Source organism: Phocoena phocoena, chromosome 10, assembly GCF_963924675.1.
Source record: "Phocoena phocoena chromosome 10, mPhoPho1.1, whole genome shotgun sequence".
Classification (NCBI taxonomy): Eukaryota; Metazoa; Chordata; class Mammalia; order Artiodactyla; family Phocoenidae; genus Phocoena; species Phocoena phocoena.
Window position 1 is genome coordinate 99,428,723 of NC_089228.1, and position 25,824 is coordinate 99,454,546.

Sequence of the window (25,824 nt, forward strand, 5' to 3'; positions counted from 1 at the left end):
ACAGCAGCTGTAGATGTGGTTTATCCAGACTGAGCTCTTTCTTAGAAGCCATGGTAAGGGTGTTGAATTGTAATCTGAGTAAAATGGTAAAGGGTTCTGAGCAGAGGAATGGTATATACTGGCAGGTTCTAAAAGGATCATTCCAGCTGCTGAAAGGAATTGGAAAGTAGATAAATAAAGGGGAAGTAGAAAGGTGGGCCAGAAGACTACCGTAATTATCCAGGTACAAGAAGATGATACCTTAGAACACCTCTTGTACTGTAAGTTGTTTTATGCTAACATTTACCTTTTCCTGTGTACCTGTAACTCCTTGAGGGCAGAGAGCTTCTATTTCTAATTTATGGATTACGTGCATGACCCATGTTGTATAAATGCCTAGCAGTAGCATTAAATCCACGTTATCCAGGTAACAGCATGGCATCATTGGAAGGCTACCATTTACTATTTCTTTAGGAAGTTTAAATTCTCTAAGCCATAGTCAACATTTGAAAAATTCGACCTAACAAGGATTAAATGAAAATGCCCAACCAGACCCACCATTTACAATAGGAGATGCCTGGTGTGCTTCCAATTCATTCCTTTCCCAGGAATCCAAAGCATATGCTCTCAAAAAGCTTCCTTCCTTACAGTAATCTTTGTCTTCCATATCATTTTAGTGTTACCCCCAAATCAATTCATCACCGATCCCATCTCGGTTTGTACATCACTGCATCTCAGTAATTGTAGATGCAGCCCTAACTGTAGGGTAAATGTTTAGTTTGGGAGCTGGTAGAGCCGTGGGATTTACGTTCTGAGCAGTAAGTGGCACTGTCCAAACATTCATGAAAAGGACCGGGGATGCTGTAGCCACAAGCTGAATTATTATGTCAGAAGCAACCCAAGCGTTACTTGGATTCACCTTCCCTGAAAAGCAGGTAAAACATAGAAGCAGAGAAAGGTACTGTGACTTTACCCCATCTCATTTGGATCAAGCAGAGGGAACCCCAACGGTGTCTATACTCGGGTTCAACGTTCTCCACTGGGCCTCCTCAAATTCCAGCGCACGGCCACTGGACGGGAAGGCGCCACCTGCGTGGGCGCCCACGGGGACCGGGGGACCGGGCCCTGCAACCTGGGGGGCTGCACAGGCTCAAGGAGCACGTTTCGGAAGATGAGAACACTCCACCCGACAGGCGCTCACCGCCCCGACGCGGCGTTCAGCGCGCGTAGTAGCTCACTCCCGGCACCGCTGGCCCACCTCGTCGGCTCCTGTCCAGCGCCCCGGAGCTGAAGGCGCCTGCGCGAGACGTGACCGCGCCCCCTCCGCCAGAGGCAGGAGGCCGGCGAGGGGGCGGGGCCGCGCGAGTGCGCACGCGCCGACGGACACATAGGCGGAAGTGGCGAGCGGGCGCCGGGGATACGAGCACCTGGCGAGGCCTCGGCTGCTGCGGTGGAACGTGCAGGAGTGGGCGAGGAGGAGAAGCAGGAGGTGATGGCGACGGACCTGGGGAGGGGGAGACGCTCCGTCTGGCTGAGGCGCCCCCTGGGCTGGGGTCCCCCTTTCAGGTGACACTGGCTGGGGAGTGGACGTGCCCCCCCGGGCCTTTCGCCGTGTTTGTGACGCAGACCCCCCCCGCCCCACCCCCCGGAGAACCTTGACACCGCCCATCTTCATCCTAAGGAGAGAGCGGGAAAGGATGAGGTCGGGAGGCAGGGCGCGGGTGACTTCCTTTCACAAAGAACGGAAACCTGCTGGCACGGTTTCCAGGGAGGAGCATCTGCTTGTCCTCGCCCTTCCGCCCTACGGCTGGCGAGAGCTCGCTCAGGCCGGTACTTGCAGGCTTGCAGGCCTGAGACCACCTCTGGGAGGGTCTGGTAGGCTATCCCCAGGGCCTCTGGACAACTGTCAGTCGCCTGGGTCCCCCACAACAGCGTTTTCAGTGAAGAACTACGTCTGGGATCTGCGTTCAGTTGGGTACTGTATGGTACTCCGCTGTTCATTTTTAGTGCAAGGTGATTGTTCTCATCGGGTTAAGTTCTTGTCATGAACTTCCACTGGTAGTTCTTCAAATGCCTCCAGTCTTTGCAGCTTAACTCTCTTGCCCACCGTTTTATTTTCTTAAAGAAATGTTGGAAGAAGGTGGAAGGATTTGGCGTTCTAACTTTTTTTTTTTAATGTTGGGCATATGCATTTCTTCTACAGTAGGATATCAGACGTCAAGAACTGTTTTGGGCATGAATGTTTTCTTATTGGGTTGGTTTGGGACTTGGAAGAGGGAGATGCAGCCTTTGAAAATAATTTAGATAGGTGTTATCTGTAATACTTAATTTCTTAATATACCTGTAAAGTCCTAATTTTAGTTTCTCCCTTAGGAAAAAAAACTGATCTTCAAAAATTAGCACACAGTTTCTTGAACTTTGTGCAATGAAGTGTGTTCAAAGAAATGGGAAGGAATCTTGTTTTTCTGTGTTTTATAATTATACGCCACAGGTCATGATTAATATTCAGAGTCCAGTTAACCTAGCTATATTGGCAACATTCTTTTAATTGTAATGTGGAGTGTGGCAAAATACAGAACCGAGTTTTTTTTTTTTTCAAGGTGCTCACATCGTAGTGATATTTTCCTTATGTTCTACCTTTTTGTAGTGGGAGACTTTTCTTCAAAAGGTTGGGAAAGAATAGGTTAAGAAATTAAATTTTGCTTCAGTTGGTATTTTAAATCAACATTGTCACCAGTCATTTATTTTTAAATTTCAATATGTGCTAGAAATGCTACTTTTTTATTGCATTTTAGCAATTATCTGTAACTTCAAGTAATTAAACGTCTGTGTTGACTTTAGGAAGAGACCTTAGGCAGTGATTCACATCTGTGGGGTTTTTTTAAGTTTCAAGGGTTACATGAACTTGTAAATTAAAGCAAAATGTTAATCGTTTAATTTGAAAGCTAATTTTAATTCTGTGCTTGATTTCTTTTTATTTTTTCCTACATCACAAGGACATTAGACCAGTTTCTTTAGATGATGGTTGGTATCAGTCATTAATGCCTGAAATAGAAGGGATATGGCAGACGTTCAGGATCACAGTTATTGGCTATCAGAGCTCAGAGTCTTTCTTCACCAGTCACATGATCTGACGAGTGATGTACTGATTAATAAAACTTCATTCTAAATGCAGGGGAGGGAGAGGAAGCTTAAAAACCTACATGGGGCCAGATTTATTAGAATGTACACCCATTTATTAGTATACCCACGCCTACACGTATGGAAAATAGTTGCTAACCTTTTTATTTCTTCTACATTCAAACAACATTTAGGTAAGGTCTTTTAAGGCATGCTTTATAAAGAAAGTCGTATCCCAAGGGGATCCTACAGGGTGACTTAAAAAGTCTTAACAGAGATGACACTGATTAAACGTAGCATGGGCAGCAAGAACAATGTGTAAAAGAAGAAATGGGCACAGGAAAGGAAATACAGTAAAACTTCTTGAAATTACGCGTTTTCTATTTAGAAATATGGCAGGTATCATGTACAACAAATGTTCTTTGATGCCTGTGTATTATTGTTAGTTACAAGTTGTAGGCAGAGCCTTGACCCCAAGTTTAAATTACAGAAGGAGACCTACTTAATCTCTGTAAATCAGCAAACTAGAAGCGATCATGAAGAGGTGACTCTAATTCTTGCCATTTTAAATCACCATATGGCAGTTTTGGGGTTTTTTTTAAAGATTTCCAGACAGTTCACTGTCAAAATTATTCTTATCCTCTTCTCTCAACTAGAGTGTAAATTTTAATTCCCACTGGGATTGTAACAGACATTCTTTTCTAGGAAGATAAGTTTTTCTTAGTAAGTTCTGTTTGTCATAATTCTGCACTTTCCTCAACTTTTACATGATTTACTTTTCAGTTTCTATTAATCCAAAGATAAATTGATAGTCATCTATGGAGTCTTCATGATTGTTTTTCACAGACTAACAAAAGATGTGTTTTTCAGCTTTTTACAAACCCAAGAGCTTTATTTCTTTTTTCTAAACAGCTTTATTGAAGTATAATTGATACATACCAAAAAATGCACATGTTTAATAGATACAATTTGATGAGTCTGGGCATATACATACACCTGTGATACCATCTCCATAAACAAGGTAATAACATCTGTCGCCACCAGGAGTGTCCTTGTGTCCCCTTTGTGTGTGTAGTTAAGAATGCTTTACGTGAGATCTACCCTCTTAACAAATGTTTAAGTGCACAGCACAGACACTGTGTCATAGGGCCTCTACAACAGATGGTCTCTAGAACTTCTTCACCTGGTATAACTGAAACTTTATACCCATGGAACAACTACCAAAGACTTTTTTAAATTGCAGAGATTTTTCTCCAAAGGAAAAAAATGTTTTCTTTTAGCCTAAGAGATGCCGTTGCTAAAGCATAGTATCCTTTCTATAATCTTGGTTAAATCTAGCTTTTTGCACAACTTACAGATGTTTGACTTTATTTTAAAATGTCATTAGCAAATAAATTTTACAATTGTCTTGGTAGCTGTAGGAGTTTGGGCTATTCTTTACTCTTTTCTGCAATTAAAGATTGACTTTAATGTTGAAGACATTATGCGTAAACTATTGTGGGCTTTAAAAATTATATCCTCACTGCAAATGGAAACATAATAAAGGCACGTTTACTTTGATGAAATAAATACAAGGTTAGCTTTTAGTTTGTTGCTGTGGAAATAAGAATGGTGTGTATTTAATTTAGTCGTGTTTGGAGACTAAGCATATTGTTTTGGTGGATGGGAAGCTTGAATAGGAGAATTAATATATTACTATCCAGAGAGAATAACCCTTACCTGTGTAATTTTCCAAATGTGACTTGAGATATTATTTGGAGCATAGCACTTTACTTGATGGTCTAAATGTTTTGCTTTAATTGTTTATTTCCTTCTGTAGGGCTTGGCTCAGCAGGCAAAAGAAAGACTGAACAAAGGGGAGGAAACCAACAAAGATAACTTTGGAAGCACTGAATGCTGCAAAATAAGAGAAATGGATCTCAAGTTCAACAGCTCCAGGAAATATATTTCTATCACTGTCCCGTCCAAAACCCAAGCAATGTCACCACACATCAAGTCGATAGATGATATTGTAGTGCTTGGCATAAATCTCAGCAGATTTAACAAACTTACTCAATTTTTCATATGTGTTGCTGGAGTTTTGGTATTTTACCTAATTTATGGATATATACAGGTAAAAAATCAGTCATTTGTTTATAATGTGTTAATTATTTGTAACAAATGAGCTCAACATGGGCACTACTAATAGTTTTGTCCAAGATACTTTCTTTTATAAGATAGCAAGTTTATTCACAAATTTGAGTTTCTTAGTATAGTAGTAGGAAAGAGCTACTTACGATTAAATTGACTGAAAACAGGGACCCAAATTTTAGAGTGAAATATTTTACATGGGGGAAGGGAAGCAAGAGACAATCTTAAAAAATTAAAATTATGAAAAAATACGAAGTGTTATGTTTTGCAAAATGTAGGTAATTGCGACCATGTGGGGTTTTTTTAATATATAAATTTATTTTTGTTTATTTATTTATTTTTGGCCGCGTTGGGTCTTTGTTGCTCCGCATGGGCTTCCTCTAGTTGCAGCGAGCGGGGGCTACTCTTCGTTGCGGTGCGCAGTCTTCTCATTGCGGTGGCTTCTCTTGTGGCAGAGCATGAGCTCCAGGCGCACAGGCTTCAGTAGTTGCACACAGGCTCAGTAGCTGTGGCTCATGGGCTCTAGAGCGCAGGCTCAGTTGTTGTGGCACATGGGCTTAGTTGCTCCGCAGCATGTGTGATCTTCCCAGACCAGGGCTCGAACCCGTGTCCCCTGCATTGGCAGGCGGATTCTCAACCACTGCACCACCAGGGAAGCCCCACCATCTGCTTTTTAAAAGAAAATGGTTGAAGTATTGATTGGTATTTTGGAACATAATTCTTACATGGAATTGAATGATAGCACAAAAGCCACATTCTAGTTCACTCTTGATTCCTGGAGCTCATTAAGAGGTCATTTTGCAAAAGTGTATCAGGATGTTTTCTATTTTTCCAAGGGTGTCTCTTCAATCCTATAATACTTGAATCATCCTTTTCTTGAAGCATCTGTTGTGTTCTCATTCCTGTTGGTTTCCTCTTCTAATTCAACTTTGCCAGAACCTTATTTTTCTGTGATTTTGCCTATGCAAAACATTGCTAACATTGCCAGTTTGTCTTGTATTTGCATTGTTTTATGGGATAGTTGTAAACACTTGACCAGGAAATTCCTGACCTTCAAAGACAAGAGCTGCATGGATGAGGACCCAGGCTAGTGTAAACAGAATGTGTGCATGGGGACTGTTAATTACCAGTTGTCAACTCATCAGTGGGTATTTTCAGCTGTTACCAACTTTGCTTTTTTATGCAACTCCCTAACATGAGAAAATCTTTATAGTTGAAGAAAAGGAAAGTGATGTGTTTTCTGAAAACATAGATAATATCTCTGATATTATTTATAATCAGAGTGATCTTAAAAATTGTTGTATGCTTTTCCTTTGTTTTATAGAGATGAAATATAAAACTAAGTATAAAGGAGAAGACAGAATTGTGACTATTCCTTAGCTTCTGAAAATGCTGTAGGGTGTGTATTAGTGTAAAACAACATGAATTTTAAAATCTTAATATTTATAATTGACTTTTGTACTAGAAGATGATATAAGAATTCAGATACTACAATGAAGAACAATACAAAATAGTAACTTTTATCAAATGTTAGGATCTCTTATTGAGAAATTTTTTCTTTTGTCCTTTGAAATACCATTGTTACCAAATAGCTTGGTAGCAAAGTTAGCCATTTTAATGGAATATGAATTAGAAATTTACAAATTTCATTAAATTTTTTCTATTTGATAAATGATCAGAGATTTTAATTTACAACTAATATGTGCAAAGTTTCTTTTAAAATAAGATAAACCGATTATAATTGTAACATCACTTTGGTGAGAACTGGCATTGCTACTAATTGGATATTAAAATAGGTTAAAGAAAATGGGGTTTTGTAGTAAATTTAGCAATATAGAAAGTGAAATATTTACCTGAGTGCCAGGGTATTAATAAAGCTATTTTTATGTTTTATAGTTTATAAACCAGAAATGTCCTAAATAACTTACAGACTTACTTGAACGTGAAATCTAAATTTGGGGAATTACACAGCATCCTAAATGTACAAACCCAGTTCAGGATCTTTTTAGAGGCTGTGTTTAGTTTTTCTTCGAACATAAGTTTATCCATTAATTTCATCTTTTTAAAATTTATTTCAAATACAGCTGAAATATATATATTTGGTGGATAGTTTGATGCATTCAGTTAAGCCAGATAGCTTTATTAGAATACTTCTTAATGAGATTAAGAATGGCTTTTTAGGGCTTCCCTGGTGGCGCAGTGGTTGAGAGTCCGCCTGCCCATGCAGGGGACACGGGTTCGTGCCCCGGTCCGGGAAGATCCCACGTGCTGCGGAGCGGCTGGGCCCGTGAGCCATGGCTGCTGAGCCTGCGCGTCCGGAGCCTGTGCTCCGGAACGGGAGAGGCCACAACACTGAGAGGCCCTCGTACCACAAAAAAAAAAAAAAGAATGGCTTTTAACAATTAACAGAAACTGTTTTCATGATATAACATTTTTAAGAAGAGTAACCATTTCTCTATAAGGAGAAGTTTTATATAGTCTGTGGCACAAGAATTCTAAAAAATAGCATTAATTATCGATTTGAACTGATAATATTGGAAAACAGGCCTGAGATAATAGACTTCTAATGAAATATGCTTTTTATAAGAGTACATGAGTCCTTGAATCAGCTGCCTTCCTCATTGTTTTGGGCCACTCTTTTAATTTTGGTCTTTTAAAAAAAGAAAAAATCATAGGAGGGGGTTGCTTCCTAGTTCTTCCTCCCCTGCTTTCTGTTCTGCTGATTGTCATACCTGGATATCTACTGTCACTTCTTTGGAAAGGCCTCCTAACTTCTCTAATTTTACCTCTCAGAAACCTTACAGTTTGGATGTTTTTTTGTGCATTTTGTTGTTGGGGGTGAAGCTTGGTTTCTATTAAAATGCTGTGCTTATAGGAATGTGCTGTGAGGTAATTGGTCTGCCCCTGGAACTTAAACAGTGTTCATGTCTCTCTTGACAGGAATTAATATTTTCAGTGGAGGGTTTTAAGCCCTATGGCTGGTACCTTACTTTAGTGCAGTTTGCATTTTACTCCATATTTGGCCTAATAGAGCTTCAGCTTATTCAGGACAAAAGGAGAAGGTATGTGGTTTATTTGTTTTTATTTTTTGGCAGTTAAGTACACGAGTAGTAGTTCATTTTTATTGTTTTATTTTTTGCGCACATGGAATATGTTATACATGAAATATACATTTCCCATTAATAAAACATTTAATACCCAAGAATTTTTATCAGTATTATCAACTTATTAAAAATATTAAATATGGTATTTCCATTATACATTGAAAAAAGTGTAATGTTATCAGATTTTAAAATGTTTAGGGCATTTGTTGGCGGTACAGTGGTTAGGACTGCGGACTTCCACTGTCAGGGGCCGGGTTCGATCCCTGGTGGGGGAACTAAGATCCCACATGCCACGCAGTGCAGCCAAAAAAAAAAAAAAAGTTGTTTCGACTCAATAATAAGACAGATCTTCTTAAAATAGGAGAAAGTATTCAGTTGTACATGTATGTTTTTATAATGGAAATAGGTGTGATTACTGAAAAATTTATGATGGTACTACATAAGAATGGTGATATGAAATATCAATATCTATTTTTATAGTGGTTTTTGAAATGCATAGTTAATGTTTTGTTTTGTAGGATATATTCCACTTAACATCCTCACGTTTGTAATGGCCAGCAGTAGGAATTGCATTCTTGACCATTAGAGAAATTTTATTATGTTCCTTTTTGTCAAAACTAAAAGAGTTTATATAGACAGTAGCTTTTAAATTAGCGACCACCTAGGTTTGAGAAATATCTTGAAATATTGTTAATGGCATATTGAGCAATATGCAATTAAAACCTAGACTCGTATCAGAAGGTGGTTGGGAATTTGAATATAACATTTTCTTGGTAAATTTAAGTGTGGTTATCCTGTCATATCAGACCCTAATATGTGAATATTTCATGTATATATTGAACAGTTTAAATGTAATAAGGAGCTATAATGTTGACATTCTTCATTGATATAAATGTTTAATCCTTCAATGAAAATAAAAATTTTTTATAGCTACTTTTTTTCTTAAATGTTTCTGATGTTTGTATGAAAATAACTATAAAATTTTAAATATTTAAATAAGTAACACCAGTATTTCTTCATGCGTCTAATTTTACCTCTCAACCTCTCTATTGCCAATAAATTATTAGAGCAGCAATGTTAAAAACGTTTGAATCTGAGGAGATCTTTCTTATTTTCATGTTCTGAAACTCTACAAGACTTAGCTTAGCCATAGGTGGTAGAATGGAAAGTAATTAAATGTGTCTGTCAGGACTAATATATATGGAAGCCTGGCTTCCATATATATTCATTATGTATTGCAAACTGCTGGACCTCTGATTGCTTCTAAAATAAAAGAACCCAATGCTGTATTTATTAAATGAAAAAAACACAAAGATGATGCATCTCCTAACTGTTAAATTTTAAAAAGATACAACTCCCTCTCAGCTACCAAAAGATGGGGAGTGAGCCTCCAGTCATGTTTTTCCCAACCTTTAAACCACATAACCATAACATATTTAAAGTCATTTGTGTTTGATTGAAACATGAGTGAAGGAATTAGGTAGAAGAATTTATAGACCTATAGTAAATGTAATTAGAAGTTGAAAACTTTTCATTCCAAGGCACATTAAAAACTTTTTTAGAAAAAGTATAAGTGTATTACAATGAAAATATGCCCAATCCCCTATTTCTGAATTTATTTGAGTGTATATATATCTGAATTTATTTAAGTGACACTGCTCTTTAGACCTTTAATAAGTCAAATTCTTTGCTTAGGTTTTTCTCTCTTCCTATATTTATATGAATATCCATGTACTTGAAGAGTACAGAATTTGGGGTCAGAAAACATGGATTTGAGTCATGTTACTGCCCCCTATTCTGTCAGTACCTCAGGGAAGTTTCTTAAATTCTCTCTGTTTCATTTTGAGGATGAAATATGGTGATGTGTGATATAGCCCATCATAGACTAGGATACCCTAAATATACTCCAAAGTATATTACTCCAAAGTATATATTTCACCAAAGATCATCTTGTAACTTCAGTGTTAATCACTGTATGTGAGTTTTTAATAAGGGAGATCTGTACCAAATTGAAAAGCTAAGGGGCTTATCAAAGTTACGACTTTCCCATCATATCTAAAGTAGTAAGCAATTGGGGTATTCAAATAGAAACAGTGAGAGTCCTAGAGGCAAGATGATGAAATCTAACCTCATTTCACCAGTAAGAAAGCAGACCTGGAGGAGAGCTGGGATTTGCATGAGCTCGTGCCCCAGGCTGCACTCAGAGTTGGAACCTTTTGAATTTAGGTTTCCTGAGTTCCAGGCTGGTTTTCTTTCTTCCTTTACTGTGTTGCTTTTTTAATCTTGTGATTCTTCTGACCGAATTTTTATTTTCTGGCCACTGTTTGCAATTTATGGATGAGGAAATTTGCCTCTTCTGACTTTTATCATTACCTGGAGAAGTGGTGCTGTCCTCCTTCACTGATACCCCACTGAGAGTTAAACCCCATGGACAGCATAAAAACCAGTGTCTGTGTACACTGATGCATAACGGGCATGCCCAGTTATTTCCACATGGATTTTAAATGATGACCACTGTGTTAGTAAAGTGTAAGCAGAGGTCTCAAAATTGAAACGTAAGTGGAAATGATGCATTTTAATTGAACTTATCTAGTAAATTATTTTGCCTTATATGTAGCCGTATAAAAAATGTGGAATTTTGTCACCTTGATTTAAACATGAACACAAATCCCAAAATGGAAACTAGATCTAAAAATGCAACATAATTTAATTATATGAATAGTGCACCAATGTACAAGATTATTGTCTTAGACCGTTAAGTATCTTGTGAGCATATGCTCACAAGACCAGCTCAGAATTATGAAGATACCAAATTAAGAATCTCCTTTAGGAAATCCAGTTAGAGCCCAAGGTAGAAAATCGGGGATCATGAGGAGAGTCAGATTCCTCATCTGAAAGTTGATTGTTTTAACATTTTATAGAATTACAGCATTAGAGATGAATCATAAGACATTATGGTAATAAAAACCATGTCTGGAGTTTTAAACCACCATGTTCTTTTTCTAGAGAAATTCTGCTCAGGTTATTCTAGCAGAATGGATAGATGTATTTTTCCTAATGCTAGATGGAATGTTAGGAAACAACAACAATTTAGAAGTTAATTAACTAAGGTGCCTTTTCCCATTATAGAAGCAAATTTTTTTTAATCAATTTTTTTTTCTAAATTTAGTCAAGATGGTTTTTATATGTAGCTATAACTACTGTTAAAAAACCCTAAATGTAATAGCATTTATACTTTCAGTAAGAATCTAAGTAACTCTCTAATTTACTGCTTTTTCAGACAGTTGAGAGTTCTCACTTACAATTGATTAAATAAAGGTAAATTGTTATTTTCACCAACATTCTTTTATACAAGTTAACACTGTTGTAACTTTAAGAATAGTGATAGTTTACCGATATTTATAGAAATATTAAACAGAAATTAGAAGAGTAATTAGAAATTTACACATTGTCAACACATTCTCTTACAGTAGTATGAATTGGGTCCCAAAATGAAGATTTTAAAAATTGTCTTTTACAGAATACCAGGAAAAACCTACATGATAATAGCTTTTCTAACTGTGGGTACTATGGGGTTATCAAACACTTCCTTGGGCTACCTGAATTATCCTACCCAAGTCATCTTCAAGTGCTGCAAATTGATTCCTGTTATGCTAGGAGGAGTTTTTATTCAAGGTATAGTAATATATTTTCATACTGTTTGAAATTAATAGGATATGTTATGGCATCTAGCATTAGGAAAAACATTAAACTTCAATTAATATCTTTAATGAACAGTCTAGATATTGTAACACTTCTGAGTGATATCTCATTAAAAAAAAAGCTATTATAAAAACACCGATACTTCTGTGATATACCTCAGGATCTGAAATCAGTAATTTGGAGATGGGGAAAAATAAAAATAGTATTTTGTTTTATTCTTTTAATCTGGAACCTACTACATTTCCAGAAATATTGTATTTACATATTGAAGGCCTAACTCAGAAGTACCTGGAAAGCTCTTTTTTTCAGTTCTTTCATTTTTCTACTCTCCAGGGCTCTGCTCTCCACCTCCATTATACAAATGGACGATTCCCACGTTGAAGTAAAGCTTAAGCTGAGCAAGTGTTTGTTAACCAGCTCTGCTGACTGTTGACTCCCTAGGATCCCAACTAAATTACAAGCTATGTGAAAATAGGAGTAAGAGGGGAGGCAGTGATAGCGACAAGCAGTGGAACAAGTTTTTGTTTTGTTCATCTCCCTGTCATGAGGAATATTCATGTTTTGATAATCACCAAAGTTCTTATAAAGCCTGACTTCATTTTATGCATTATAAGCCTTCCCAAAAGAGCCTTTTAAAATGAAAATGTGTATGTCAACTACTTCACATAAAATTTCAGGATAACTGTTCACGCAGGAAAAAACAATGATCCCAATTTCCTATTAAAAATCACATTTCACGTCGTAACTGACTTGGCCTGTATAATATCTCCTTAACAGTCCTTCCAAAAAGTTACGCTATGTGATTTCATTATTTAAACTTGGATGTGCTAAAATAAGTTAATCCTCACCAACCTAGAAGTTATCTGACTATAATATTTGCAAACATATACAGCCTGAATGACTACTCAGGTTTCTTGGTAAACTTACGAAGTGTAAGAAAATTCATAGCCTTATGTTATACATAAAGTAAAAGAGGCACTAGTTTCCACAAACTTTTTAAATGTTCATATTTACTCACTATCGTAAGAAGGATCTCGTATCTAACTTATAAGGACATTTTGGTGCTCACGGGGTAATTTTGATTTTCAAAGCCCTTCTGTGACTGTCTCATGCCTTGACCTAAGCGCTCGTGATCATTTTTGACATTGGATATAAAAGGCAGTCCCTGCTCTACTTGTTTAAACACATAGATCTAACACTGTGCTGAGTGGGTAATGGCGTAATCCGGTTGACTTGCATTTACTTTGCACAGGAAAGCATTACAATGTTGCTGATGTGTGTGCTGCCTTATGCATGAGCCTCGGCCTGATATGGTTTACCCTAGCCGACAGCACGGTTGCACCAAATTTCAACCTGACAGGTAAGGAATTTACTTGTATTCCTAGATTTTGTAGGTGTTTCGGTTTAGAGTAAGAATTTTTACAGTTTCATGAGGGTTTTAAATGATGGTGTGGCATCTGTGATTCTCATATCTAACATAAAACTTTTGGACTTTCCATATAAGATGTAGTAAAAATATCACAACTCTGGAAACATAACAGTTGTTTTTAGTACTCTTGTATAGTATTTTGACCTGACAAGAGGCTGTGTGCCTAGATAGAATCTCCCATTATCAAGTACATGACAGACCAATTTCTTATGAGCTGAATTGGAAATATACACGAGTTATAGGAGGATCACAGTAGTAATTGTTATTCTCATTTTCTTAAAAAAAATGAAACTTGCAAACTTACTTTTCATTGTTTTAGCTTAAAAAAAGAAAATTATGCTGTTCTTTAATATTGAACTGTGTAATATAAATGTGGTCATAACCTTAAAGTGCATAAAGCTTCCACCATAAACACTTTTCCTCATGGTGTGCCACGTGGAATTTTGTAAATTAAATTTAGATCTTTCATGAGGAGAATAGGTATTAAAGTATGTTTAGAAATAAATAAGAATAAAAAATAGTGTTGGAATCTCGTTTTTAGTCTGAAGACCTTACAGAGATTGCTTATTATATATACAGTATTGTCATTCTTAAACTATTGAGTGTCACTCATAAGATTATTTTAGTTTCATCCCATTTCCTAGCCTGATACCTGACAAAAATGTTTCTTTCAAAGGAACTCTGAGAGAACGGGGAGAAAAACAAAGCAAAACAAAATAACAACAAAAAGAGCAGCATATGTAATATATATATACATATATCAGCAGTACAAACTATAATTATTTGTGAGAAAAAAAATGTATGAAGTAATGAAGAAAATCATTTACGTCAACTTTGCTGTTCTTTCTAAGAATCAAAATGTTCCTGACCAGTTGTTAGTCTATGTTTCTTACTAACCTGGTTAATCATGCAAGTTAATGGATTCAGATCAGCATCTTAGAGCAGCCCTTTAAACCAGCCTTTTACAGACGATGCTGATAGAACCTATTAGGTCTGTTCTTTCAGCTTTGATCATCCAGCGTACGAGTGATCCTTACTTCAGTGAGAAAGCTTAGAGTTGCAGATGTTTCTAACATGGTTTAGGTTTTTCAGGAACACTTCATTTTCATGTCAGCAACTGCAAAAGGAAGATTATATTTGAAAACTGAGAGGAAAAGCTGTTTTAGAGGAGTGCTTCACCGTAAAACAGAGATAATGATAATAGCTTGCCTCACACAAAGGTAGTGGAAGGATAGAATGAGATGCTGGAATAATGAACGTGAAAGCACTTGGCACGTGGTGGGGTGAGGGTGATGACAGTGACGGAGACAGCTGGTTTTGGTGGTCTGTAACTTCTCAGTATAACTCAAGTGCTCACCCTTTCTGAGTTCCATGGGAATGTTTCTTAAGGGCATGAGAACCTAACGATTCCTCATCATTGAGAATAATTGATGAGCGCTTATCACAGTCCCTGATCTATGAGTGTATTGTCTGAAGGAGATTAGATTAGCTATTAAGATGGTTACTTAAGGCAGACATAAATAAAACTTCGGATGTATGAAGTGAATATATCAGAATTTACTTATTCAAATAAATGTCCTCCTTTAAAATATTGAGGTAATTCAGATGCAATTCAGGTATTTTCATGCTGTTGCCATTGTTCAGAACGGTTTGGGGATGTCTTTGAATAGCCTTTTAGGAGTTGGGACGTTGTTTTCCAAGTCTTGGATAATAGCATGTCTTTTTCTTTCGAGGACAGATTTGATATTTGAAACAAGGAAAAGAGCATTCAGAATCAAGTTTGGTGAATAAAAATGTATATTTAGGTAATAAATACCAAAGCTAGATGATAAAAAGTCAAATTGAAGAATAAGTATGAAAACTTGAAAATTCTCAATTAAGTGCATACACATGTACATTTTTCTGCTACCTTTTTTTTTTTTTTTTTTTTCTCGCGGTACGCAGGCCTCTCACTGCTGTGGCCTCTCCCGTTGCGGAGCACGGGCTCCAGACGCGCAGGCTCAGCGGCCATGGCTCACGGGCCCAGCCGCTCCACGGCATGTGGGATCTTCCCGGACTGGGGCACGAACCCGCCTCCCCTGCATCAGCAGGCAGACTCTCAACCACTGCACCACCAGGGAAGCCCTCTGCTACCTTTGATTGCTTATATATTTTTTAAAAATAGAGAAAACTTCAAATCTTATCAGACTCACAGATACAACCAAGGTTGCTTTTTTTTGTTTGCTTTTTGTTTTTCTTTGGTAAAGCACCATGACTGGTGGCCACTGTCCTATATACTTGCAGGTAGTAGCGTGCTTCTCAGGTACACATGCACATTTGTATGAGTGTGTTGAATTCCAGATTTGTTCATCTCAGTTGTATGTGTTACTTTAATTATACAATAATTAAATGTTACTTAAGTTATTCAAAAATGAGTTTGAAGAGAGAATTCTTTCTGTGAAAACTAAGTTAATTTTAAACACTTTGACAAGTCAATAAAATCACTGTTGAATTAAGTGTGGGTAAAAATTGGGGGGAAGCATAAAAATATGAAAGGACTCTGTACCCTGATTGTTTCACAAGTTCCTAAGCTTTTGGTGCACTTTTTAAAAACAACTTGGAAATCATAGAGACTGTGTGTTCTGAATGCAGCTTGCACAAAGGCAAGTGCAGAATTTTAGTACAGACCCATACTCAAAGAAGAGGCCTTAACAGCTGCATTATGTTTATGTGTTTTAAATTAAATATTTTAATAATATGGGTACTCTTTTTACGCTTTCCCTCTTCCTTTGATTGTTTGAATTAACTGACTAATCACCAATCCCAATAGATGATCTAAGAATCTCTTCTGTATTTGTTTAATAGTGTTTCTTTCAAACATATAATCTACTTAAAAGCAGAAATGTTATTTGACATGATTGTGAAACACAACAAGGTGACAGCATTAATGCAATTTATTAGTATTAGTTGTTTTGTTTTGTTTTTTAATAATATCACCTACATGCCTGTTACAACTGGTTGTGGATAAAAATACTCAACTTTGCTGAGGAAATGTGATTTAAGGTCTGATTTTGGTTTTTTAGCCCAATTAAATTTCTGATAAGTCTTGATTATCGTTCATATGTTTAAATGAGGAGGTTATTTTTTTCCTTCTGCCTTCTTGAAGGTGTGATCCTCATCTCCCTGGCGCTGTGTGCAGATGCTGTCATTGGAAATGTCCAAGAGAAAGCTATGAAACTTCATAATGCTTCAAATTCAGAAATGGTAAATACTCTAGTGCTTTTTCTTCACATCAGACAGACTCAAAAACGACGATATACTTAATTTTATGACATAATTATGGTATTGAAGACTCGCGTTGCAATTTTAAACTAGTTTATCATCATTATTTTCATAAAAGTAGTACGTTCAAATATTATAGGAAGGTAAAAAGTAAAATATCATTATCACTGCTGATACCTTATTGCACGCATTTAATAAATTTTTTCCTCTTTGATTTATGGAGTTTGGGGCGTGTTAAAAAAAATGCTTTGGGGCTTCCCTGGTGGCGCAGTGGTTGAGAGTCCGCCTGCCGATGCAGGGGACACAGGTTCGTGCCCCGGTCCGGGAAGATCCCACGTGCCGCGGAGCGGCTGGGCCCGTGAGCCATGGCCGCTGAGCCTGCGCATCCGGAGCCTGTGCTCCGCAACGGGAGAGGCCACGACAGTGAGAGGCCCGCATACCGCAAAAAAAAAAAAAAAAAATGCTTTGTTACATCATTTTTCTTCTCTCTTTGTATTTGGTATTATTTTCCATTTAGAAGTTTGTAATTTACATGTAGTTTAGCTTATCTTTTCCTTCATGACTTCTAGCTATGTATTATGATTGAAAAGGGCTTTTCCAACTCTAACATTTAAGAATTTTATGCCCATTGCCTACTAGTTTTATAATTTCCTTATTTATTAAATCTTTGATCCAACCAAAATTTTCTTCCATATGGCTATCCACTTTGCCCAATATCATTTATTGAATAATTCACTTTTCCAATTTTTATTTTAAATACCTTCTTTTATCCTATCTTATTCTAATGCAGGGTTCACAGTTTTGTTCTTTCAAGCTTATTTCTGCACCAGAACCATATAATGACAGCAGCTTTATCACCATACATTTACCATCTGTTAGGACTAGCCACCGTTGTTCCTTTTGTTTTTCAGAATGTTACTACCAGTAGTTATTCTTGGGTGTTCATATCCCCAGATAAACTAGAAACCCATTGGTATTGTGATTGGTATGGCATTGAATTATAAATTAATTTAGGGAGAATGGCATCTATACACTTGATTCTTTCAGTCCAAGAATAAGGTATGACTTTCCTTTTATTCAAGCGTTACTTTTAAATGTCCCTTAGATTTTAAAGTTTTCTTTGTATAACTCCAGTTATTTTTTATTGAAGTTATTGTTAGGTGTTTCATCTGTTTGCCGTTATTACTGCAAATAATGCCTTTTCTTCCAATATATCTTCTAGCTGGTTGGTGTTTGTACATAGGAAGGTTGTTATGCTGTGTTTGCATTAGTTTTGTAGCCCATCACCTTGCTAGACAGACAGAGCACACAGCAGTAAGGATGTGTAGGACTGGTTACTTAGTCAACAGAGTGGGGCATCTTTACAGCGTCCCTAAGAACATAGGAACTTTAATCTTGGTCAGGAGTTTTCTTGATCATCATTACCGCTCTCCCTAGATAAGATAACGATCAGAGAATTAAGGAATTGTAAGTAGGTAGAAAGAATGTAATACAGTGGTTAAGACGTAGGCTCTGGACTAAGATAGCCTTAGTTCTCTACTAGCTCTCCTATTTGAGGAAAGTGACTTAATGTCTCTAAGTTTTAGTTTTTCCATCCGCACACTGGGGAATGATGATTTAGAGTGCCTGTCTCTTAGGTTGGTTGTGAGAAATAAATGGAATAATCCATACAGAGCGTTATTAGCACAATACCTGACACAGAGCAGGTATTTAAGTTTGGTGATGACACTGATTCTGCTTATAAGGAGTGTAATAGAAAGATTGGTAGGAAAATTGGGAAATTAAGCAATAGGTATGTCATATACTGCTTATTTTCATTGTATTTTAATGTACTTTCGAACTTAATGTTTGGGTTTTTTCATGTCTAATAAGTAGTTTTAGAGTATCTTTGTTTTGTGTATGTTTTTAGGACCCCCAACATTAAAATCTGGTTTGCATTCAGTAATTAAACGAGGCAAAAAATGAATAATTAGGTAACCATTTATGAAAGGATTAGTACTGCTGTGTTATGTTGTACCTAAAATAATGTGTAAACTTATAAACAGAATCAACCATCATTTCCAGAAAATTAGGCCATATTGAAACAATGATGTTACTTTTAAAATGGTTTCCTCTACAGATTTAATGAAATAAAGAAATTGAGCCATATATTGAAAACCTTATACCTTTGGTTAAATAGCACTTTTTTCCACTTTATTTTTCTCTACTCTAGGTTTTGTATTCGTATTCAATCGGTTTTCTGTACATTTTATTGGGATTGACATGCACTAGTGGATTAGGCCCTGCAGTAACGTTTTGTTCAAAGGTAAACACTAATCACATTTTTAAAAATAAACATCTTCCATTAATTAGTTTCCTCTGTATTTCTAATTCCCCTTGTCCAAAAAGACTGTTTTATGTAATTTGATAACTCCTTTAATACAATATATGTAAATCAGAAATTATTTCAGAAATGAAATGATTTATATTTAAATTTTTTATCCTTGCTCTTTCCTATAAGTTAATTTTTAAACTATTCATAACGTAGAAGTTGGGGATTTTTCATTTCATCCTCATTTTTCCATTAAATCAGAATCTCTGCTTGACTGCATTGTTGAATGGCTTATTATTGCTCAGAAAGTTGATTAAAATCTGTAGTTTTATTTCATTTATAATACCTCAGGGTTTGTTTTGCATTTTTCTAACAGGCTTTTTTATATTTGCAGGATCCAGTTCGGACCTATGGTTATGCTTTCCTTTTTTCCCTCACTGGGTATTTTGGAATCTCTTTTGTTCTGGCTTTGATTAAAATTTTTGGTGCACTTTTTGCTGTAACAGGTAAGAACGATATGCTTGCTTAGATTATGAAATAAGCATTTAAATTTTCTTTGGTATTCTTTTTCACAAGGTAAGGGCAGCATCTGCTCTTCATTAAAAAGAAAATTGTCGGGAATTCCCTGGTGGTCCAGTGGTTAGGACTCGGTGCTTTCACTGCCGGGACCCGAGTTCAGTCCCTGGTCGGGAACTAAGATCGCTGAAGCCGCACAGCACAGCCAAAAAGAAATTTTTTTTGAAAGAAAGAAAGAATATTGTCACATTTCACCAATTTATTCCTTGGCTTGTGGTATTTCTTTAAAATTCTAAAGAAAATGATGTTTGGTCTGAATTTCTTATTTGAAGGTTTAATTTCTTTTTTTGCGGTACGCAGGCCTCTCACTGCTGCGGCCTCTCCCGTTGCGGAGCACAGGCTCCAGACGTGCAGGCTCAGCGGCCATGGTTCACGGGCCCAGCGGCTCCGCAGCATGTGGGATCTTCCCGGACCGGGGCACGAACCCGTGTCCCCTGCATGGGCAGGTGGACTCTCAACCACTGCGCCACCAGGGAAGCCCTGAAGGTTTCATTTTAAAATCAGATATATGCATTTATCTAGATAGTAACTTTAAGTACATTAAAAGATGTTTTTATTAAAAAGTATGATGGGATGAATACCTTCCAGGAAAAATACTGTATTTAATCACTTTTAATTTATAATGGAAAATGACAGTTTTGTTACACTTAAAACATGACGGGTATATTTTAAGCAAAGGTTTTGGGGCCTTTCGTTTGTACACTTTCTAGAACCTCAACCAGATGAGCTTCCCTTTTCACTAATAATTATTATGCACGTGCTGTGTGCAAGGACTTTGCTCGGCATGTCAGAGAAATGGAGGTTGTTACTTGCTTTGCTTTGGAGGAGTGAGGGGAGCAGGTGCAGGGCTGCAGGTGAGGCCCAGTGAGGGGAGCAGATGACTCCAACTGCTGCCTCATACTGTTTGCCAAAAGAATGGTCCACATGACAAATGCTCCCAGTATCTCCCATCTGGAGAGAGCCCTGGGTGAAGCCCATCAGGATGGGAAGCCGTGTGACCTGCCGTGAGGAACGCTAGGCTGGGGTGTAAGAGAAGGTACAGCCCAGTCCCAGCCCTGACGTTTACTGATACGAGACCTGGAGAGTAAGCCTCTCCTCTTCCCTGGGCCTCGTTTCTCTCTTTTGTGAAGAGATTGGGTTGGACAGGATCATCTCTGTCAGAGATCTGTAGAATTTACACTCATAAGGCGTTTACACCTTACTCATTTACCTGATTTTGATTTTTCACGGTTTTAGAGGAATATTTATTTTAATACCACAGAGTAAATGAAACAAATGAATAAATGCCCCCTCTGTAAAAGTACAATTCTTCCTAACTGTTCTCTTTATTTGCTCACATATGACTCTGCTTTTTAAAGTTTACGTCCCTAGTGGTAAGTAGAGGGAATTTAATTGTAGGTTGGGCCATATCAGCAACCTTCCAAGTCAGCTCATGCTGTCAAGAAAGATCGCAAATGCATACACTTAGCTTGGGTTTCAGTTTTGTTTGTAAGATAGTAGCTGTTCAAAAAGAGTCTGATATCAGTCTGTATGTGTTGATGAGCCCTGTGATTGGTATAAAGAAATGTGAGATGCAATCCTTGCGTTGAAGGTGCAGGCAGGTGTCTTTCTCTCTCACGTGAAACAAATCCAGAGATGGTAATATAACAGCTAACATGTCCATAGCCCTTATTATGTACCAGGTACCATTGTAGCTATTTTACATATATTATTCATCTTAACCTCACAATGATCCTATAAAGTAGGTGCTGTTATTGTTCCATTTTACAAATGGGTAAACTGAGACACAGAGTGGTTAAGTGGCTTGCCAAGTGATCAGCCAGCTAGTAAGTTACAGAATCAGTATTTCAACTGAGGCCGTCTAGCTCCAGACCTGTCCTCTTAACCGTATGCCATGTGCCTCCCAAGCTGGCATGGTAGCTCCAGCTCCTTAGGAATCCAGTCCCGCTTTCTGCTCTGCCATCCTCGTCCTCATTCCAGACAGGGTAGGTGGAGAGAAGATGAAAGACACATTTTTCTCTTTATGGAAATTTCCTACAAATCACACTCCTAGAGACAGCACTTCTGCTCATACTTCGTTGTCCAAACTTAGTCCCGTGACCACACCTGACTGTAGGAGAGACTGGGAAGGTATCCCAGTTAAAAGTAGGGGTCTTTTTACTAAAGTAGTAGGAAAAATAGATTTGGGGAATCAGGCTCTAACAGTTTCCAAAACAGCTTCTTCATCTGGTATTCATTCATTAATTTACACTTTGAAGATTAAGTGCCAGGAACTACAGAGTCTGTGGAAATAAGGACAAGGAACTGAGTAAAGCACACAGTCTAGTGGTGGAAAGGTGTACCGGAGCCACGTGCAGAGTTCCTCTCTGCACCTGGGTGGGACGAGGGAGGAAAGCTTCAGGCCATAATCCTTGAAGGACAGTGTACAGAGGACTGGAAAGATGTCTCATGGTCTTACCCAGAGATGCCCACCACTAGGATGTCCTTTAGATTGCTGCTTTTAATGATACGGAATCCAATCGCATCTTCCTTGGAAAAGTCCTTTCTCTCCTGTCAGACTAAGTACGTCTCCCTAAAGGATGACGTGCCTCCGTAGCCTCATGGCCTCCATCAAGCACTTATTACAGCTGTACTTTAAATGTAACTCTATTATTTAATGTCTGTAACCCTGCTAGCCTATAAATTCCATGGTAGCAGAAGCAGTGACTTTCTGTTTGATTTTCTTCTTTTTTCGCTTTCTTTTGTTTCCTTGGCACCTCACGTAGATCTTGGCACACAGTAGGCTCTGTAAATATTTGTTAAATAAATTATTTCCGAAATATTACCAAGACAAGAGGCGCATTCTAAAACCAACCTTTTTCTCCCTGCAGTGACAACAGGGAGAAAAGGAATGACCATTGTACTTTCATTTATATTCTTTGCCAAACCATTCACATTTCAGTAAGTACTTTTTAATTCGACAAGTTTCTCTACCTTTAGATACTTTTGTTTCACGTCTACTCTTAAACAGCCTTAATTTCTTTGTAAAGAATCCTTTTCATCTTGACCCAAATTTATTGATGTGTCTTCTGCTGTTTCAGAAATGTATGTAATTATTTTGAAGAAATTATTTTGTATACTTAAATTGCCTAACCAGTCCCAATGCACATGTGACCCTGTTTCCAGTATAAATGAATGTGAGTGATGTGGTGAGATTAAGGGACTCCCCTTGCCCTGGTGCAAATATATAAATTTTATATATACATACATATATGGTTTTTAAAATTGTTAAGTTTATTTGCTGTCTCTTCCCACAAAGGATTTGAGTTAGAGTTGTACCCTAATGGTTTTCTTAGTTTGTGGTTTTCGATGGAAGCATTGACTGTTTTCTTTACTGTCTAGTATGTATTTGAAATTGGCATCATTTCAACTTATATTCGTTGGTAATTGAGAAGATTCAGACTTAGAAATTATCAATGTACAGTCATCCCTTGGAATCCATGGGGTACCAGTTCCAGGACCCGCACATATACCAAAATCCAAGGATGCTCAAGTCCCTTTCAGTCAGCTCTTTATGTCTACGGGCTCCACATCTGCACACACAGAGGGCTGACTGTATATTTATTGACAAAATCCACGTATAACTGGACCCGTGCAGTTCAAACCTGCGTTGTTCAAGGGTCAGCTGTATGAGCTTAAAGGTAACCACAAAATAAATGTTCAGCAATGTGTAGTCGGCCTTCTGTATCCATGGGTTCTGCATCTGCAGATTGAATCAACCAACTACAGAGCAAAAATATTCAGAAAAAAAATTCCAGGAAGTTCCATGAAGTAAAATTTGAAGTCCAACTCCTACCAAAAGCCTCAGGAGTATGTTGAAAGCCCGGGACATGTAAACCTGCCAGTGGCCTTCTTAGGAATTCAATTCAGCAGTCCAACTAGTTGGGGTATAATACAGAGAGATAAGAAGGGACACATCCTGAGAAAGTAGGAGAATTGGCATTGATTACTACAATGAATACCTAGTACCTATTTACATAACATCTACATTGTGTTACGTATTATAATAATTTAGAGATGATTTAAAGTATACACAAAGTTGTGCATAGGTTATATGCAAATACTGTGCCATAAATAAAGGACTTGAGCATCCACTGATTTTAGAAAACTCTATTTTCTATAAATTAGTTTCTCTTTCTGCAGGGGCTAAGTAGGTCATTGGCAGGTTTACATGTCCAGTGCTTTAAACATACTCCTGAGACTTTTGGTAGGAGTTGGACTTCAAATTTGCTATTATCCTCAAAGAAATGAACTACATTTAGTATCTTGTAAAGTGCTTTTCCTACAGATATACTTAACATTAAAAATATAGAATTCTATCTAGTGTGATCTAAATATTATTTGTAAAATAAAACAAATACTGTTTTATTTAGTGCTCTTAGTATAGGTACCCAGTAGCAAAATTTTATTTCATTGAGGAATTTTTGTGACATCATCAAATTCTGTGGTTAATGACAAATTGTTACTCTGACATTAATCTTTTTTCCTTATTTATTTTCTCTTAGGTATGTATGGTCTGGTTTGTTAGTTGTCCTTGGTATATTTCTCAATGTTTACAGCAAAAATATGGACAAAATAAGACTCCCATCGCTGTATGATGTGATAAACAAAACAGTGGAAGTGAGGAGGTCGGGGACGTTGGCACAGACTGTCTAGGCAGCGATTCGCTTTATAACATAGAATTAATTCATCAATCAATTAACTTTCCGAAGGGACTTTTATAAAAACCAGAGGCTCTGAAGGCATGCTGTCATTTGTGGATGGATTACATGTGAAGTCGCCCTTTCTTCAGAATCTTTGTTGGACTGTTTAACTTCCAAAGCAATCAAAAGAGCCACACCCGGCACACCTTAGAATAAAACGTCAAGATGAAGGACTGTGACACTTACAGTCTGTTGAGAATTTCACTGGAAATGGACCATGTTGCAAGAGAAATTGGATATCATTATGACATATCAAAGAAATTGATACGTAAACGCAGATTGTTTTCTTTTTTCCGTTCCATTTTGGTGATGTTATTTAAATTGATTCTCTGTTGTAAGAGTGAACTGATGGTTTAAGTCTAGAGAGAATAACTTCATTATAAATAAAAATTATTCTCTGATTTTTTTCTTTAAAAGAATGTGATGGAATTGGGGTAGTGAAGGTTGGATTTTGTTACGAAGATGGGAAGTACAGTGTACATAAACTTTAAAACTTAGGCTTTTCTCTGATCATTTAAAAGTATTCATTAGAGAAAATGTGCTTTACATTTTCTGTGGAATATAGGCAATAGAGTAAAAAGAGTCATCATCCTGTATCCTGTAAGTATGTATCACAAGCCAGATTTCCTGTTATCCATCAAAGGTGCTAAAAGATTTCATGATTTGGATTTTTAAATTGAAGGGAGGGACTTCCCTGGCGGTCCAGTGGTTAAGACTTCACCTTCCAATGCAGGGTGTGCAGGTTCAATCCCTGGTCAGGGAGCTAAGATCCCACATGCCTCGTGGCCAGAAAACCAAAACATAAAACAGAAGCAATAGAGTAACAAATTCAATAAAGACTTTAAAAATGGTCCACATCAAAAAAATCTTAAAAAGTAAAATAAAAATAAATTGAAGGGAAAATAATTGATGTCTTAAATTACTATAAAATAATAAAATTATCATAGTGTTTCTTAAAAATGAAATTTAATTTGACAGCTTGAAGATGAAATTGGATAAATTAAGAAGCACAAGTAGATTTAGCAAATTCACACAATACGTTGCTTGCACAGTTGGTTTTTTTGCGGTACGCAGGCCTCACTGCTGTGGCCTCTCCCGTTGCGGAGCACAGGCTCCGGACGCGCAGGCTCAGCAGCCATGGCTCACGGGCCCAACCGCTCCGCGGCATGTGGGATCTTCCCGGACCGGGGCACGAACCTGTGTCCCCTGCATGGGCAGGTGGACTCTCAACCACTGCGCCACCAGGGAAGCCCGCTTGCACAGTTCTAACTCTAAACTCAGAAAGATTTTGGCCCTGATTTTTTAGCAGTAAGTTTTGGAATTGCTTCCACTGTATTAAAAAAAATCCTATTAATCTTCATTTTCAGTGTAAACGTTGGTTAAAACAGTTTAATATCCATGCTCTTAGTAATATCACTTATATTTTGTGAGTATAGTATACTTGGAATATTCAATCTCATTCTTAAAATT

General features: G+C 37.3%; 1 protein-coding gene across 2 annotated transcripts; it reads left to right on the top strand.

Moving 5' to 3' along the window:
• The first annotated feature begins 1,382 nt into the window (after nt 1-1,382).
• On the top strand, nt 1,383-24,307 carry SLC35B3 (solute carrier family 35 member B3). Of its 2 annotated transcripts, XM_065885253.1 has the most exons (10): nt 1,383-1,468; nt 4,919-5,212; nt 8,170-8,291; nt 11,854-12,008; nt 13,288-13,395; nt 16,610-16,707; nt 18,938-19,030; nt 19,431-19,542; nt 22,483-22,552; nt 24,157-24,307. In XM_065885253.1, exons 2-10 carry the CDS (start codon nt 5,012-5,014, stop codon nt 24,305-24,307), a joined length of 1,110 nt encoding a protein of 369 aa, XP_065741325.1. In that variant the 5' UTR covers nt 1,383-1,468; nt 4,919-5,011. The 2 variants fall into 2 exon arrangements, with proteins under 2 accessions (XP_065741325.1, XP_065741326.1); XM_065885254.1 differs by lacking the exons at nt 1,383-1,468; nt 18,938-19,030 and having other exon boundaries at nt 5,012-5,212.
• Nucleotides 24,308-25,824: the final 1,517 nt, after the last annotated feature.